Source organism: Tetrao urogallus, assembly GCF_951394365.1.
Source record: "Tetrao urogallus genome assembly, chromosome: 15".
In the NCBI taxonomy this organism is placed as follows: domain Eukaryota; kingdom Metazoa; phylum Chordata; class Aves; order Galliformes; family Phasianidae; genus Tetrao; species Tetrao urogallus.
In genome coordinates, this window is record NC_136828.1 from 6422428 (window position 1) to 6439610 (window position 17183).

The 17183-nt window shown below is 47.5% G+C and overlaps 1 protein-coding gene across 1 annotated transcript; it reads right to left on the reverse strand.

Moving 5' to 3' along the window:
• Positions 1–6534: 6534 nt before the first annotated feature.
• Positions 6535–15011, reverse strand: LOC306952206 (putative short-chain dehydrogenase/reductase family 42E member 2; the record flags this gene model as incomplete). Its single annotated transcript, XM_079542867.1, has 11 exons — positions 6535–6783; positions 7172–7245; positions 7929–7992; positions 8620–8685; positions 9473–9610; positions 10001–10083; positions 11648–11723; positions 12223–12341; positions 13009–13066; positions 14033–14128; positions 14670–15011. 11 exons carry the CDS (start codon positions 15009–15011, stop codon positions 6535–6537), a joined length of 1365 nt encoding a protein of 454 aa, XP_079398993.1.
• Between the last annotated feature and the right edge of the window lie 2172 nt (positions 15012–17183).

Below are 17183 nucleotides of genomic sequence, written 5' to 3' on the forward strand. Positions count from 1 at the left end.
AACTCTTACTAAGGATATTGAATATAAAATTAACATACAAAATTAATAGCCAAAGGAGTTTGAAAGCATTACTGGGACAAGACAGAAAATTGCCCACAGCCCTGCCAAGACTTAAGCAGGCATTAGCTCCTACCCACCAAATGGCCCGAAGGGTGAAGCACATTGCCAGGACAGGACGACCCTGGGAGGACAAAGCACAGAAGAGGCCAAGGAGGGGGTGCCTGGCATTGAACCCCACTGCTGCCAAATGCAGTGCAGGTCTGGCAGTCTTCTGTGCAGCCCACCATAGCAACCCCGTGTACATGCATCTCCATTCACCAAAATAAGGGCTTCCAAATGACATGAGGAGCAAAGGGTAAAAGGAAAACAGTAACTTACTCTGGAAAGCCTACAAGAACAGATCCCGCTGCATTTTCTTTCATTTGAAAGGTACAGATAAATCCAGCTGCTTACATGATGATCAATAGCAATTGGTATATGGCAAAAAACGTATTACATTTTGAAGGCTTACAGTTGATTTAAATTTACCATAGCAATGCAATTACCCTACCAGTGCTCCCAATACCTCCACAGCTCCCTACCACAACATCAGAGCCTTCCTCCCCACTTGGCTCAATCCTTTCTAATGATTTGCATTATTTTAACAACCCAGATAACTGCAATCAGTGGAGTAGAGGATTGTTTGAAGCACATTTCCAAAAACCCTGTGGAGAGAGCAGATCCCATCACCACTGGAGCTGGGCACCAGCCTGCAGCAAATGCCACGGTCCTAAAGTTCATCCTCTGCCTCGTACAGATCAGGCAGCAGCTAGAATTACAGCTGGGCTATTTCCATCACACAGAGCTTACATGAAAAAACACTGTCCTGGATTAATGGTTCTTGTGCTTAACAAAAAGAGACAGCTCCGTAACCTCAGCTTTTTAGTAGCTCCCTGGACTGTAAGAGAAAAGAATAGGGAAGGTTTGGCTTCCCCTGGGGCCAAAATGAACTAAGCAAAATGCAAGTTTAAAAGATAAAAAATAAAATCAGATATGCAACAACGGCAGAACACACTCACTAAAATATGCTCTAGTTTTTCTAAGTCCGGGAGGTGACTTGTTGTATTTAGATAAGGCCTTTTGACACATTAAGCAGTGTTAAAGACCGCAGGGAGTTCCACAGCAGTACCAGAGGAGCCGCCCTGCAGCACGGCCCACCTTCCCACACAGCCCTTCCAAATTACTGATGTCACTTTCAGTGAGACAGAGCATTTGGGATGCACAGCTCCACTGGTGCAACAGCCACATAATATAAAAGAGGCGAGGTGAGTCATGAACGTGTTTTTTCCTGGAGCTCAGGTTCCACCCCAGCCATCTCACCACAGCTCCGTGCCCAGCAGCCTCTGCCCATGCAGTGGCGATGATTCATCAGGACCGAACACAAGCGCTGCCTGCAGCTCACACGCTGCCGGCCACACGATGTGCATGGCACCATTCTGGGGAAGGAGGAGGTGGCCACTTTGCAGACCTGTCACATCTTCCCTTCCACCTCACAGTATGGCTTCAGCCAGGCAGATTCCAGCACACGGAGGTGATGGCTGCAGGCCCTGCAGTACTGCAGCAGAGCACCTTCCATGCAAGCGCTCGTTTCCGTCCATCTCCTGCAGCACAGCCACATTCACATGTTGGGATGGGTACCCTGCTTCCCAGGGAGTATTGTGCCCAGGCTTTGCATTGCTTCTCTTCACCCCAGGCTCCAGGTGATCTCAGTACAAGTGCCCTTTCACCTTCACTCCTGCTCTTTTCCACTCATGCTACCAAGCACACATCCACGGGGCTGCTGAGATATTGAGGACAGCATGAACAGCCAGACTGGGCCACTGCCATGGTTCATCTAATGCCAGTGAAACCATCTCTCTGCCATGCACATTTGCTATTTGTTTCCTCTGTCAAGAGCGCAACATACAGCCGATTGCTTCTGGACTCCCTCCTGGTCTCCCCACTGCCATTCAGCACTGAGGCTGCAGCCAAACTGACCACAGCTGAACCGACAGGCGAGAACAACTCTGCTCATGGGAGCGCCAGAGGCCTGGCCAGGAGCCCGTGGGCACAGCACGGCGCTGCTGCCTCCGCACAGCCTGCACACAGCAAGGCCCTGCAGGAGGGCCAGGCACTGCCTGACTCCACTGGGCATCTTCCTCCTTAAAAAGAACACTGCAGATTTACAAACGTCAGCATAGCTGTTAAACCTCCATCAGGGATTAAGGGTGCTCCCTGTGAAGTGAGCAGAGCCCAGCAGCACGCACTGCCAGGCCCCTGTATCAGTGACCATGTCCTCTGCCTCCTACACTGCCACAGCTGTCTCAGCACTTCAGCTTTAATTACTCACATCTCTCTGCTGCATGAGGAATAAGAAGGGTGAGATGACTGCAATAATCACCCAAACCTTCATACAAATTTTGCTGGCTCTTCAGATGGATGCTGTGCATATACTGCAGTCAGGCCTGCCTGTTTTGTTGTCAATTTGAAAGCAAAAGTAAACCGCGCAGAGCAGCACATCCCGATTTGCTGCACATGATGCACTGCTTAGAGCTCTGAAAATGATGGCCTTCTGCACTTCCAGCACCTGGCACCTGCCGTGTTCTCAGCACCACGCAGATATCAACCTTCCTGCCAGCACCCAGCTAACAGGAATAACGCGTTTTACATGCTGGAAAAAATGGGGCAGGAAAAATCAAAGCCCCTGGAAGAGATGGAAGGCTGCCTGAACACTCAGAAAACACACCCACACGTTCATTAGCGCTTCCAAAATCAAGCCCTGAAGCACACAACTTCAGGCAGACACACCTACTGCCTGGTTCTGGAGCTGCTGCACCCAACCAGTTCCACCAACCAGCCCAGAAATGACAACTCCAGAACTAAGCGTTCACTCTCAGTGCTGCTCCTCAGCTCTATGTACACTCTGCCCTCCTCCAACAGCAGCAGAAAAACCCCAGGTCCTGCAGGGCTTGCAGCCACAGGAGGTGCAGCACAGCTGCCAACAGATGGTTGCTGTGGGACAGGTCAGCTGCTGCAGGCAGTCACACACAGCAGGTGCTTCAGGCCCAGGGTGCTGGAGCAGCAGCAGTAACAGGAATGCTGCCACTCGCTTTGTAAACTGAATACTATTGCAGAAATCACTTTGTCTTTTGTCTCTCTGTTATTCTTGCAACTGTGCTTCTTGTAAAGGGCTCAGGTTTACCTTGAAAATGGAGTCACTAAATGCTGCCCTCATGTAACATGCTCTTTAAAACAGAATTCAATAATCAAATTTTAATCACACAAGCACTGCTCTAAACTTAACAGGCTTTTCTTGACCAAAAGCCCTACAAAAAACCCTGAGCTCCATTCCAAGGCTTACATTCTGCACTGCTGCATTACAGCACAAATCCAAACCATGCAGCAGCTGTTACTGCTGCTGTGCTCCCATCGTTCCGCCTCAGATGTCCATGGCAAAAGCTTTCCTCGGGCTAAGTGGAAAAGAAGAGCACACCAACCCACTTTTTCTTTTAAAAATCAACCTTGTGCTATGCGATTAAAGAAGAAAATGTCAGATACAATCAATTATTAAATCTGATTACATTTCTACTAATTTTAGGCTTTTCCAATGATTGTCTCAACTATTTTTTCTTTCTCTCAGCATTATAATCAAGAGCCACGCTACCAGCACAGGGAGGTGAGTTGCAAGGACAATGCTCCATGTTGTCAAACATAGTGCATGTGCAAATACACAACCAGAGGGGAGGATTCACATCAGAGCGCTGACAAAACACTGCTTACTTCTGCAGGGCGCCTGTTGTGATGAGACAGCTGGTGTGGCAGAATCCCTGAGCGAGACCCCAGGAGCCTATGGACATGCTTTGATTCTGAGGGCTCCAGACAGCAGAAGGGAGCACCTCGGATACCTTTCTAGGGCTGTCCCAGCTCTGACACAGTCCTCTGTGCTCCTTCAGCGCAGGGCAGGGACAGGGGCTGCCCCGGCACAGCCCAAACGTCTGTAGGGTCAGCGCTAAGGCGAGAACGCTCCGCTCCCTCTCCCCGAATAAAATCCCTTTGCTTTAACGCATCCGCCAAAGCCACCAAGCAGGAGACCCGCAACAGCACCGAGCAGCTTTTCTCGGAGGGAGAAACGAGCAGCAGAGATCTGAGATGTAACCGAAGGACCCCAAAGGCCGCGCACCGTACGAGGCGCAGACACAGAAGCAGCGTTCCGAGGAACGGCCGGCGCCCGGCAGGCAGCAGCGCGGCACAGCCCGCGTCCCGCAGCGCCCAGCAGCCTGCAGCCGTTCCCACCTGCGCTGCACACGGCTGAGAGAACAGCTACAGCGAGTCGAGCTGACCGCCCCGATAGGAGCCGGGCGAGGAGGCAGGCTTGCGAAGGGCCTTCCGCTGCAGCGAGCGGCTCTGTTTTTTTACTGGGCTTTCCGTTCCGGGCTGAACAACGCCGAGGAAGTAACTGTGACCGATTTCTCCGCGGGCACCCGCCCGGTGCTCCGGCCCCGCTCCGCGCTCAGGGATTCCCGACGGGATCCGCCGCCGTCCCTGGGCATCCCGAGAGCTGCCGCCCAGGACGGCTGCCCTGACCGCCCCGCCGCGAGCCCACCCGGCCGCCAAGCACCTACCGGGAGCCGCAGAGCCCGACCTGCAGCGGAGCGACCACGGCAGCCTGTGGAGCGGAGCGGGGCGGGGCGGCGCAGACCGGCCCTCAGCTCCCGCCCATCGGCTGCCTGAGCCGCCCCGCGGCGCTCTGAGGGCTGCGCGCTGCCGGCGGGAGGCGCTTCCCTCGGGTTGTGTTTGTGTGCGCGTGAGGAAAAGCGGCCCGGAACGCAGGTTGGAAGCTGTGGAGGCTGCGACCGGGAGCGGCTGCCCGGGCTGTCAGGGGAGCGCGTTGCACTGCTCTCCATTGCTCTGCATTACTCTCTATTGCTCTCCATTGCCCTGCACTGCGCTCCATTGCCCTCCATTGCCCCGTAAGAAACACAGGCGGTGCGCAGCGCGTTTCCAGTGCCAACACTTCTCATCTGCTCAGCGCTCCCCCCGCGAAACGCATCGGTGGCTGAGCTCTTCCTCGAGGTAGGAGCTGTGGAAATGTTAAACAAAACTCCTTTCCCTTTTATGGACTGTATGGAAATTAACGTGAATAGCTTCTGGGTTAAAGAAAAACGTGTATTAAGATTAAATACGAGGTACCGGCCCACACGCAGTCCCCTCTCCCTCCAGTTTCCCGCCCGCGCTGAGGCGCAGCGCAGGAGCGGCGCGGCCCACACCGCCCAGCCCGGCAGCGGCGCGCGCAGCTGCTTTGTGGGTCAGAGGTCAGAGGTCGGGCCGGGCGGCACCGGGGCCGCGCGTGCAGCCGCCGCGCGCTGCTGACGCGTGGCCGGGGTGCTGGCGCCACCTTCCGGGAGCATGGTGCCGCGACAGCGCCCTCGGCAGCGCCGAGCCGCTACGCCTGAGGGCGGGGAGGCCGCGCCTGCAGTGCCTCCCGCGGAGAGAAGCGGAGCTGATGCGCACCGCCGCGCCCGAGCACGGAACAGCGGCGCGGGCGGCGCTCCGCGGGTAGAAGCGCGGCTCTGCCTGCTGAAAACGGCCTCGCAGGCCGCACAACCACCAGGCGGTAGCGTGGCCGAGTGGTCTAAGGCGCTGGATTTAGGCTCCAGTCATTTCGATGGCGTGGGTTCGAATCCCACCGCTGCCAAGAAGTTTTGTCTCGCCTCGGCGGCGGCTCCTTTTCGCGGCCGGCAGCCGCCCGGCGGGGCGCGGGGCTTCCGAGCATCACCTCGCGGAGCTCCGTGCAGCGCTGCGCACAGCGCCGCTCACCGCCGCCCTCTGGCTTCGCAATGCAGGCGGGGAGGCGGAGAGCGGCGCTCGCCACGCGTCCGCCCGTGCCCTCACCGCCCCCCGGTCACGGCCGTCCGTGTCCCCCGGCTCCGCTCCGCCTCCTGCCCGCCCATTCCCGTACTCCGCTCCCGGCTGTTCCCTCCCGGCATCCCGGGGGAAGGGAAGGCGGTCTGTGGGAGTGCTTAGAGGCGGCACAGCCCAGCCCTGCGAGACGTGGCAGCGCGGAGCCGCAGGGAGGCACCGCACCGGTTTCACGGAGCTTCACGTTCCCTTTTATTTTCCCTCATATGCAGTGACGCGGTCAGTTCACAAAGGAAATTCACACCGTGTGAGCTCCGTGCAGCCCACAGGGGCGATTTACAGCCGGGAGCGCTCCGCGTGCTTCCTCCGCACGTTTCTCAGCTCCCCGCTCCTGCGCTGTCTCCATCTGCTTTCCGCTGCTTTTCTCCGTCGGCTGTGCCCTGTGTTCTTTTCGCAGCTCCTCGTGCACTCCAGCAGTCAGTTTGGAAATATGTGTGACTTTAAACGTGTCTTGGTGATGGACTTTGGCTGCAATTGCTTACAGTGTTGGTGGTGTTCAGGTTTGTTCTGTTTTTAATCTAAAATAAGTGCCTGTCTGTGGAGCTGGGGATGTTCCATGGGAGCAATTCTGCAGGGGGCACATGCAGTCTGTGTGAGTCAGTGCTGTGTTTCCTTAAAAAAGTGCAAAACTGAAAGGTCATCAAATCTTAAAGAAAGAAAAATCAAACTTAAAATCGCAAGGAACAAAAGCATCACTTTGGGGAAGACGTGCTCGCTCCGGGCCTCTGCTCTGGTTTTGATGTAATGCTCCACAGAATCAGCGAATGCGAACTTCTCCGGGCTGTAGCCCAGCTGCCTGCGGGCCTTGTCGATGCTGAAGGTGTGCGTTGTGGAGATGTTCTGCACCTGTCGGCAGAGGAGCCAACACACAAAGTGTGAGTGTGTAGCAGAGCTGAACAAAGGCTGTGCACGGTGGCAAAGACCCACTAAAATGAGTTGTAAAATTGTATTTAAAAATACGCATATCCAAACCTGTTGACTACTGACATATGTCATGTAGTCTTTTTGTTCACCCAACAGGAGTGTGCCGAGAGTGCAAAGAAGCAGTAAAGGCTGCACAGCACGATTTACTCCTGAAAACATCCACAAAGTGTTCTGCACTCCTATGTATGTAAGGACACAGTAAAAGTCATCATAGGGTGCCTGAAGGGTCTTCAAACATTAGGTCCCAGCTGTGCTCATATGGTACGTGTGCATCCTGGGGGAACAAGGGAGCTTACAAACAAACCTGTACCTCATTTCTGGTCAGCAGAGGTGACAGCTCAACCAATGGTTTCAGTATCAGATGAAGATGCTCCATGACTGTGGCTGCAGAACAAAAGATTTCTTCTTGAGGTAAGAATAGCCAGTTGCAGTACCTTATGATTGCGGCATATTTGATAGTGAAGGATAATCCTGAGCCTAGGAGAGCTCAGGGCACCCTTAATGCTGACAAGGAGCTGGGTTTCATCTTTCTTGCTTCAGTCAGCCTGATTTTAGGGTGTGTGCCTCACAAGGGTTTGAAGGCTGTAACTGGGCTAGCACAAAGATCTTGAGAACTCATACAGACATGATAAAACCAAACTTCTGGGTGAGATTCAATCTAGTGGCACGTGGGTTTGTTTTGCGGGGAGTATGGGAGAAAGGAGTACAAGAAATTAACTTGTGCAGGCAAAGCTGGTAATCTGCAGGTATTTCATGGAGTCATGGATTTTTACATAAAACCTACGTCTTCCACAAAGCTGCACATCTGGTAAGCCTTAGAAACTACAACCAACCCAAACCATCTGTTTTAGTGTGACTTAACTCACAGATCATTGTGGTTTCAGCACACATACACACCTGAAGTTCACGCAGAACTGTTGCACACAAGATGAGCTCACAGCACATTTTATGTGTGAAAACAAGAACTGTGGCCACATTAAGAAAAAAAGAGCAACCCACAATATCATGTTACAACTGGGAAGAGGGTTGCTTGGCTGGACAGAGAAAGACTGATAAAGTATTTTTACCTGATGCATAAACTAAGGAAGTAGGAATAGGTATCCATGGCTTACTGCAACCTAATCTTTCAAACTGAAAGAGATTAAAAAAAAAAAAAAACAACAGTAAAAAAACAGTACAGGAGATGGAAGTATTTACTGATAAGGCAGAACATTTAATAATTGCTGTTACTACTTGATTTTTGGGGGATTCCAGTTACGTGTCACAAGCAGACACTGTGATTTTCAAGTAGCAGTCTCTAGAAAATTAAAAAACAGGTTTATGGTAATTGACTTAAATATCATGGTGTGCTGATACCAAATTCAATATCCTGACATACTTATGGTTTAGAGCACGTCGTTAGCAGCAAAATGAACTAAAAATATTGGATATTAGAGTTATTCTGTATTTTCAGAGTCATAATTTGAATTTATATTTTTGTCCATCTAAGATAGCCACTGTTAACAGAAGAATGCCCAAGAAATGAGGATGATGGCTATCCAAAGGAGGACCCTGCTTCAGAAAGTCCTTTTATCTCAGTGAGTACAGTTGCTTTCAAGTGATATTTTAAGTAGGCTTTGTTACAGCACTAATCAAAATGAAATTCAAGCAAGAACTGAATGCACACTGAACCCAAATATGTCATTTGCACTCAAAGCCAGAGTTGTGTACAGTAAAACAAATTAATATATTTAGAGATAAAGCATACAGTGTACGTACGAGTGGAGCTAACCATTCAAAAAGGTTGAATTTTTCACCATCATGAATGAAATACGCCTGACCACTCTGTTGAACAGGTAGAGAAGAGACAAGTTAGTAAAAAGAACACTGCATATACGTTGACTTGTTTACCTTACTCCTTATGAATAGCTCAAAGACTGTATCATATAGAAACGTGCAGTACACGTGGATGTACAGACAAGCCAACAAACTGCACGTATTTCCATCATTTTTTCTTCTGTGTGCCATGAAATTCACTGTCAACTGGAGAAGCAGTTTGTGTGCCTAACATACCTTGGTACGAATTATTTCTTACAGATTTATGTATACAGAAAGACTGGACAGACTATATAGGGATTACCAAATGCACTGGAAGCAGTGCAATAGATAACTTCTACTGTTGACACATATTTAGAAGATGGCAGGACGTGTTCTGGCCCCAGTCTAGTTAAGAGTCACTGAAACCCACACAGTTCCATCTGTGTAACAAAGCTGCAAATTATCTCTTAGCAATTTGTTTTTAGAGTTTTAGAAAAAGTAGTTTAATCTACTTTTCCTTTCCTAGTCTACTTTTCTGACATCAAATATTTTTTCTCATCTTCAGAAATGGCAAATAAGTATCATAAAAACACAAAGATGTAGCTATTCTTGGAGAACTGAATATTCCAGCTCAACACACTGCACAGCCAGTGCTGCCACAGCTCACACTGTCCATGGCACATTTGTCAATTAAAAAATACAGACAACACAAGCCAAAGGACCACAGTATTACTACAGTAGTTACTGCAGTGCAGGATACAGTGGCAGGATCCACAGCCAAATGAAAACTATGGTGTTTTCATTGTTTACTTACAGCTATGTAGTTCTTCTCGGGAGTGAGAGCTTCAGCAGCCAGAATTTGAGCTTGTACAAGGTTCTCTACGTGCACCCAGTTCATTTTAGCAGAAGGATCCCCAAACTTGAAGTTAAGTATCCCTCTTTCAATATTCCTCTATAGACATAAAACAAACATGAAACCAAAGCAAGAAATAAGACTGGAAATATATGTTGCTCTATCTCCTTTCATCAGTATTTTGGTTTAAGTTGTATGCAAGCAGATTTTTGAAATATCATAGAATGGCCTGACTTTTATAATTATAGTAAGCATTACATTGTAAAGCTGGACTTCCATGTGTTTGTATTTAAAAAGATGTTGTAATGTATTATGCATTCTTTATAGATGTCATACAGTGTCTGACAAAAAAAAGTTGCAATATCATCAATGGACAATCGAACTGTTAAACTGATGCCAGATCAGAAGGTTGGTCAGTCTGTAGTACAGATAAGTGATGTTGTTCGGTACCACAGAAAATTCTGCTGATTAGAAAATGGAAGTACATACTGCTAGCCTTGGCAGATGTCTTTGCTCCTCTGGTCCATAAATTCCTGGCGGGCGAAGAACACATGTATGCAGTGCTCCACCTCCTGGGAAAATTGAGAAAACGATTCAAGCCACGTGAGCTTCACATGACTTACGTTATCACCGCATGAGCTGAAGAATGCTGTAGCATAACTTACTCTGAATTAAATTTGCTTCAGCAGCTTAAAAATACCACCAGAAAGTGCTGAACTAGTAGATGAATATTGGCAAATCAAAACATGCAAAATAACAAGACAGGATTCAAAAAATCCTGCCAGCAATATTCCATAGGGGCAGGGGGGACTCGGAAGTCTTTAAAGGTTCCTTCCAGCCCAAACCATTCTAAGAGTTCTCAAAGCATTGGCATAGCTAAATTCCTAGAAATTACTAGATATTTCCAAACTTCTAACCAACCAGTCCTTTATCTCTGTGCCAAAGCAGTCGGTGAGAGTGCCAGCTGTGGGGATGAATTTGCTGAAGTGAGCAAGTCATTAGTAAGAATGTGGAATGAAAGCAAACTGATCTCTTAGAAAATTATTGCAGGGAAACAGTATCTCACTGTGTGTGCAAGATGGAGCTGAAAGGCTCTCAGTAGTAGGCACAGCCTGCTCCCACTAGAACTGCTGTGGAACCTCTTGAGAACCTCAGTGGGAGAAAGTAAGGGCCACTGTAAAAATCCAGTCATTCCCAAGTGTAGCAGTTGACTGGTTTGTCATCTGCTGTTCTTAATAACTCTTCCTAATATTACTTGAAAACCTGCAAAATACTAATTCATGCTGAGAGCACAGGATCTAATTGAGATGCTTGGAACAGTGGCTGGCTAAAACCCCAATGAATTGCTTTGATCCTTTGCACAGGTAAATTAGTGTGAGTTTCGTTGAGAAATGCACAACTATCTATACTGCTCCCAAAATCAGAGCATCTTTGATATGTTGAGCTGCTAAGAAAGGAGAAAATAAGAAAAAAAGCTTTTTGGACAAAATAATTCTATTGCTGTGAAATGCCAGTCAATGACTTGATATCTGTTTATTGCTCTCTGCAAGTATCAGGTGCAGAAAGTCTTTTTCCTAAGTTGCCCACAGCTAAATTGAGCCCTGTATCACTCGTTGGCATGGCGTCACGTTGCACTTTACATTAATTTGCTTTGTGCAGGCAGCTACAGTATCTCACAGGTGAGCTTAAGTATTCAAGTGTACAACTGCCTTCCTCAACACGGAAAACTTTGGAAGCACTAATAAATAATTCCAGACTGTAGTATCAGATGCCTTATTCAGATTTTAATATATAAGGGAAGGGGAGAACAATTTCATCAGCATTCATGTTCTACTTATGCTGCATATTGCAGCGACATAAACACATTATTGTTTAATTTATTGCTGCCTTAATCTTTTCAATGAAGATGCTGAACTCACTGCTGCCATGCCAAGACCTTCTCTTGGCACTGTGAGAACTACAAGTAAAAGTGATTTTTAAGAGAAAATCCTTCAGTCTGTGAGAAGGGGAGGTAACTTGATTTCTTAACTGCTGGACACTCTTGTCTACTGAATGACTGATACAGGATGCAGGCTGTTAGTGAGGCAAGGGAAGAAGAGGAGTACATTTTACTATGAACTGCTAACAGAAAAGTACCTGCTAGTGGAGTTCCATTAGCTGCTAGTACCATTTGTTCTGCAATTGATTTGGTTCTGGAATAATGATCAACATGCTACAGAGAAAAAGCAGACAGGTTTGTATCTGTTCTTGACATGGCATAACAGAGAGGCATTGCTTCTCCACTCCCTTCTTACATAGCAGATGACAACAAACACCTCAAAATATGGAAGTTTTGGGATACTGGTTTAGGATAAAATATATGCAGATTGTTAAGGCAAGCAAACATTTTTGTTTATGCAAACCCAGTTAATTAATTTCAGCCCATTTGAGAAGTAATAAATATATGTATGCTTTAATGCTGCCAAGAATGTAATTGATCAGTACATAGTAATCTGGATTTCTTTTTCAGGTAACGGAAAAATCAGGAGCCAAGTTTTTAAGACATCACGATTGGTCTGCATTCTAGAGTTTGTTCTCTTGTTGCACTGCCTCAGAGAAAATAGTATTCGGTATATTGTATTATTCAAAATGCCAGGCTTTTTTTTGGGGGGGGGGGGGAAAGAAGAATGTAAACAAAGAAGAAAAGTGAAAAAATAATACAACCCAAATACCTTTTCTATAGGAAAATATGGCACAGTTTCCTCATCACCATCTTCAATAGGAAGCCCTCCAAACACCACATTTACTGTACTGGTGTATATCAATCTAGTGACGTTCCTTTGTTTGCAAGCTGCAGCAATATATAAAGTAAAGTAGTTCAGTGGAAGCTTGAACAAAATAGAAAAAACCTGTATGAAAGGGAGGTGTGCTTCTTGAGAGAAACTTGTTAGATTTTCTGGCAAATCTTAGAAGAGCAAATTCTTCCATTTTATTATTGGATTATTTAAGACACAAAGTATATGGAAGACAACAGTTAAATAGACAATATCAGTTCAGAACCAAGTGCTTTATTATTCTGCATCTCCTAATTTAGGTAATGTAAGCTAACAGTATGCCTTTGGGCTGGCTGCTACCAGCCTGGTGAGAGGGCTGCAGCCCCAGCCGGGTAGGTAGCTGGAAGACTTTCTGCTCCAGGGGCTGCCCACGACCTGTGCACACGCCGTAATGCAGCAGTGAGGCTTACAGCATGGAAAGCTGTTCATGTCTTACATGCACACAGACTCTGCCATAATGTCAAACATGATTATGACAAGCTGAAGTAGTTGAACTGTAGTGCTGACACTAATATCTCGCCCCAGGTATGAAAAGACCACTGACATGTTTTCTCATCTTCTGTCAAAACTGTGATGTATTTGGTAAAAAAAGCAGTTCATGACAACCAAGTAGGTTTTTTTTCCTAAATGGCTTGATACTTTGATATGCCACACCAACACCTACCAGCAGGGTTACATACATACCATCAATGATGAATCTTGTCCCATCGATGTTTACTGTTTCAATCTCTTCTTTGTGCAACTGGGAAAATAAAGTGGTGCCCTTTTGAGTAATGATACATTCTAAATTCCATAGGTGGACACTATAAGTATCCATAGATAAAAGTAATGAGTGCTTTGATTAAAAAAAAAAAAATATATATATATATATATGTATAGACTGAGGTTTCAGACATCAAGAAGTGATTTATTATTCTTTTTAAGCTATACTTGTAATTTTCTTACATTTTTTAGAGACTAGCTTGCTTGAAGTGAAGAGAATCATGGTGTTTCTTCCTACCTCCAATGATTATAAGACTGTAAACAGTGTGTTACATTGCCCATGTTTCAGTAGTACTCATTGACCAGCTGGCTCTACCCAGAGTAATTCCAAGTACACATTGCCCAGCTGCAAACATTTTTAGAAGCTCTTTTATACAGTTAAGATAATTACTGAAGTTCATTTTAATTTAATAATGTAAGGAGTGTGTGTGTTTTTAACTTCAATCATAAAAAAACTGTGGTTCAGAATCCCACATCAAGTACATCCTTACAGCTTTTTACCTACTAGTGGCAAACAATTAGGATTTGAAATAAAGCAGTTATTTTAATTTAGTTACATAAAATAACTTACAATTCAGTTCACATTTCACTGCGTCCAGTGACCTTACATGTAGGGGTTCCATTTAAAAGGTTTAAGGAAAGAGGTTTTAGAGTGAACCTGCCCTCCCTTTTCTGTCCCTTTGTTCTTGCAGTGCTCCAAACCAACAGCCTCCCAGGCTGCAGTTAGTGCCTCTAATGATGGGGAAATCATTTCATACTAGGAAAAGGGCACTGTAAGCAGCCTACTTGTTTGCACAGAGCAGTTGACCAGACCAGCATGGGCATGGATTCAGGCTCCCAGCTTCATCTGAAGTGAAAAAGATCTAACATGCAGTGTTACAAAATCAGGCCTCCCATCCTCAGTGCGGGCAGTCACACAGAAACATACAAAACAATTTGGACTCACTTGCTCTCTTCCTGACATTCCATATGAAGCTACATGAAACACACAGTCAGCCCCTTCACAGGCTGCAAATATGGCATCATAATCCCTGACATCTGCCTGTAATACATATGAAAAGATATTTGGACCTGGAATCAAAATGATAGGTTAGCATTTGTCATACAGCGGGTTAGCACAGAGGGAACGTGTTTTTGTAATGGCACATACAGTACATCCTGGGACTGAACAGTAGCTCCATTTCAATACTTGCTCATAATCACACATTTCTTCTGTAGAACTCAAAGAATTTAAAAAATGTTCATTAACCTCTTAACACCTCTATGAATCATGAAGTGCACTACTCATCTCACAGGTGAACAAACTAAAGCCCAGGTGTGGGGAGTGATGGTCCTGAGGAGTTCCTTCAGAGACAGGAGATGAAGCAGTACTCTGTGCTGCATATTACAGCTATCATCGCTCTTCTTATTCCATGTGAATATTAAATGCTTGCTGATAAAAAATCGTGGGATATTCACACAGTTAAAAATGTCCTTAAAATTTCCAATTTTTTGCAGTTGGGTATTTGGATTCTGCAAATACTAGTAAAATGTTACAGAAAAGGCAAATTAACTTACTGTTGTGAGCATGTATTTTGTCATACCTGGATGCACACTACTCCATTAGGAATTTCCCAGATAGGCTTGTGTATATCGTACAGAACAACCGAAGCTCCTGAGCTGGCAAGAGCACATCCAAGCTTGTATCCCAGGTAGCCTCCACCTCCCGTCACCACTGCTCTCATGGTTTTATCCTTCAGTGCTCCAGCATTTCCCTTCACTCCAGAGCTAGGGGGTTGGTGCCAGGGATTTGCTGCCCCACTCACTGGAAGTTTTCTGTCGTTGAAATAATGTCCTCTGTGACCAGATGCACACAACAGTTTCTTCTCCATGTTGAAAATTGCTCCATAGTGTTCCCTGATGCACACAATTCCAGCAAGCTTCATGGCAACCAGCTCTACTTGCAGCAGCAAGGTCTTACTTCAGTGCAACCTAAAGACAAAGCAAAACACTTGGTTCCAAATGTCCAAAGATTCCTCTTTAGAAGACCAAGCTACGTTTGGTTGTCTCATGTTACAAAAGATCGGTGATGGCCTTTAGGGGTCCTACATGAAACAAGGCCATACCTAAGTCCTGCACTGTCAATAAAGCACTCAATAAATTGCATTTAAGTCTCAATACTTTAAAACCAAGCAACCAAGGCCCAACAGAACAGTGGAACAAAACTGGCCCCGGTGCAAATGAATTTAGTGCTTTGTTTACCTGTCCATGGTTTATTGCAAAGCCATCTGAGCACACTGATGTTTTCAACACCATTCTAAGAATCAGCTGAATGTAAATTAAAATACATTGCAATTTCATTATTGGCAGCGGTTGGAGCTGAGTACTTCAGACAGAAAGAAATGCTTGCTATTTATCTGATGTCCTTACAGGGTGGATCAGCCCATCTGACCCCTCACTTTCCCGCAGAACTAAAGCACAATTGCAAAGTGACAGAAAAGGAAAGACCCGGTCAGTGGGTGTATTGAGCAAAAAGTAGGAGCGAAACAATTGTTTTTTAAACAAGAAGAGTCTTTTCCATTCGTAAAGCGACAGCCAAGGGTACCCGCTGCCGACACGGCGTGTCAGAGGCCGCCGGTACTGAGGCAGCGTTACCGCATCCCCTCCCCGCGCCTCCATAAAAGATTAAAGGCCACCCGAGCCGCCGCCGCTATTCTCTGCATCTCACTTGCAAATTCGCACGCCAGCACGGAAACCGCCGCTCCCCCGGACGACCTCCGGGGCCGGGAGCCGGAGCCCGGCCATGGCCCGGCGGCCGGGGCACCTCTGGGGCGCCCTCCGGGGCCGCCGTGCGGCGGAACGTCCCCAACGGCGCGGGCCGACCCCGCGCTTAACGCCCGGCTTCCCGGCGGGCCCCGCTCCCTGCGGCGGAGTCCCGCAGCACCCCGCGGTCACGCTCGTCTCGCGGCGCCTTTGGGACCCCCTGCCCTTCTGTGGGACGGCGCTCGTCCCGCGGCACGCCTGGGGTCCCGTGGCCTCCAGCGGTATTCCTTGAGCCCCGCGGCATCCCCGGGACCCCGCGGCAGCAGCTGCCGGCGGTTCTCACCTGCGCGCATCTCCGGCCCGCTGCGGGAAGGCGCTGCCGGCGGCCGGGCTCCGTGTGCCCCGAGCTACCTGCTGGACGGGATGCTCGGGAATAAAACGGCATCTCTCGGTCAATGTCCGGAGAGTCATTGCTGGGACATGGCTCGGAGAGACGCACAGCATCGGCGACACCTGCGGAACAGCGGCAAATCCCAGAGGAAACAATCGCACGGACGCGGGCTGCGGGGTCCCTGCCCTGCCCTATGGGCAGCGTGTCGGGGGGTCGGGAGCTGCAGGCGGTACAGTTACCCACTCCAGGCACAAACAAACTGAACTTGGAGCACTCTTACCTTTTCCATCACAGCTGTGCCATGGCTGAATGTTCGTATTAAATTTTAATCCTTTAAAGACACACTTGCCATTATGGTAGGGCACACGTAACTCTAACAGTAGCCAGCACAAACAGGCTCCGTAAAGACTGACAGAAGTGTGACAGCTGCTCCATACTGATACAAAAAGTTGTCTTAAAATTCAAATGCTGGATTTGTAATAACAGGAAATTAATGAAACCAGTTAGCGTTAATCAGCACTACTGCAGTACAGATGTAAAAAGCATCTTACCTGAAGTAGCAGCTCAGAGGTTTGGCATCCCAGGAGCAGAACAGCAGGGTTCCCCACAAACTGCAGCCACAGAGCCAGCAAGTTTCGTGGTTACTCCTTGCTGAGGAACACCCAAAACAAAGAGCCCATGGAAGCTCCTCTCACTGGGCTTCAGCCAGCTGTCTGAGCTCCGCTCTGCAAAGTGTCGGTGTCACCTGGGATGCAGTCCTGAGCCATCAGTCTAATAAAAGTGATATATGCAAGATTCATAAATAACTAGTTTAAAGGCAAATTAAATATGTTTGCATGTAGTTAAAACGCTCTCGCTGTGAAGTAACTTTATACATGTGGGTTTTATTCTGCATTTCAAAGGAAGCAAGGTTTATGCAGTACCTGCCACAGCACTTGCCTGTCAGCCAGCTGCATTGCTTCAT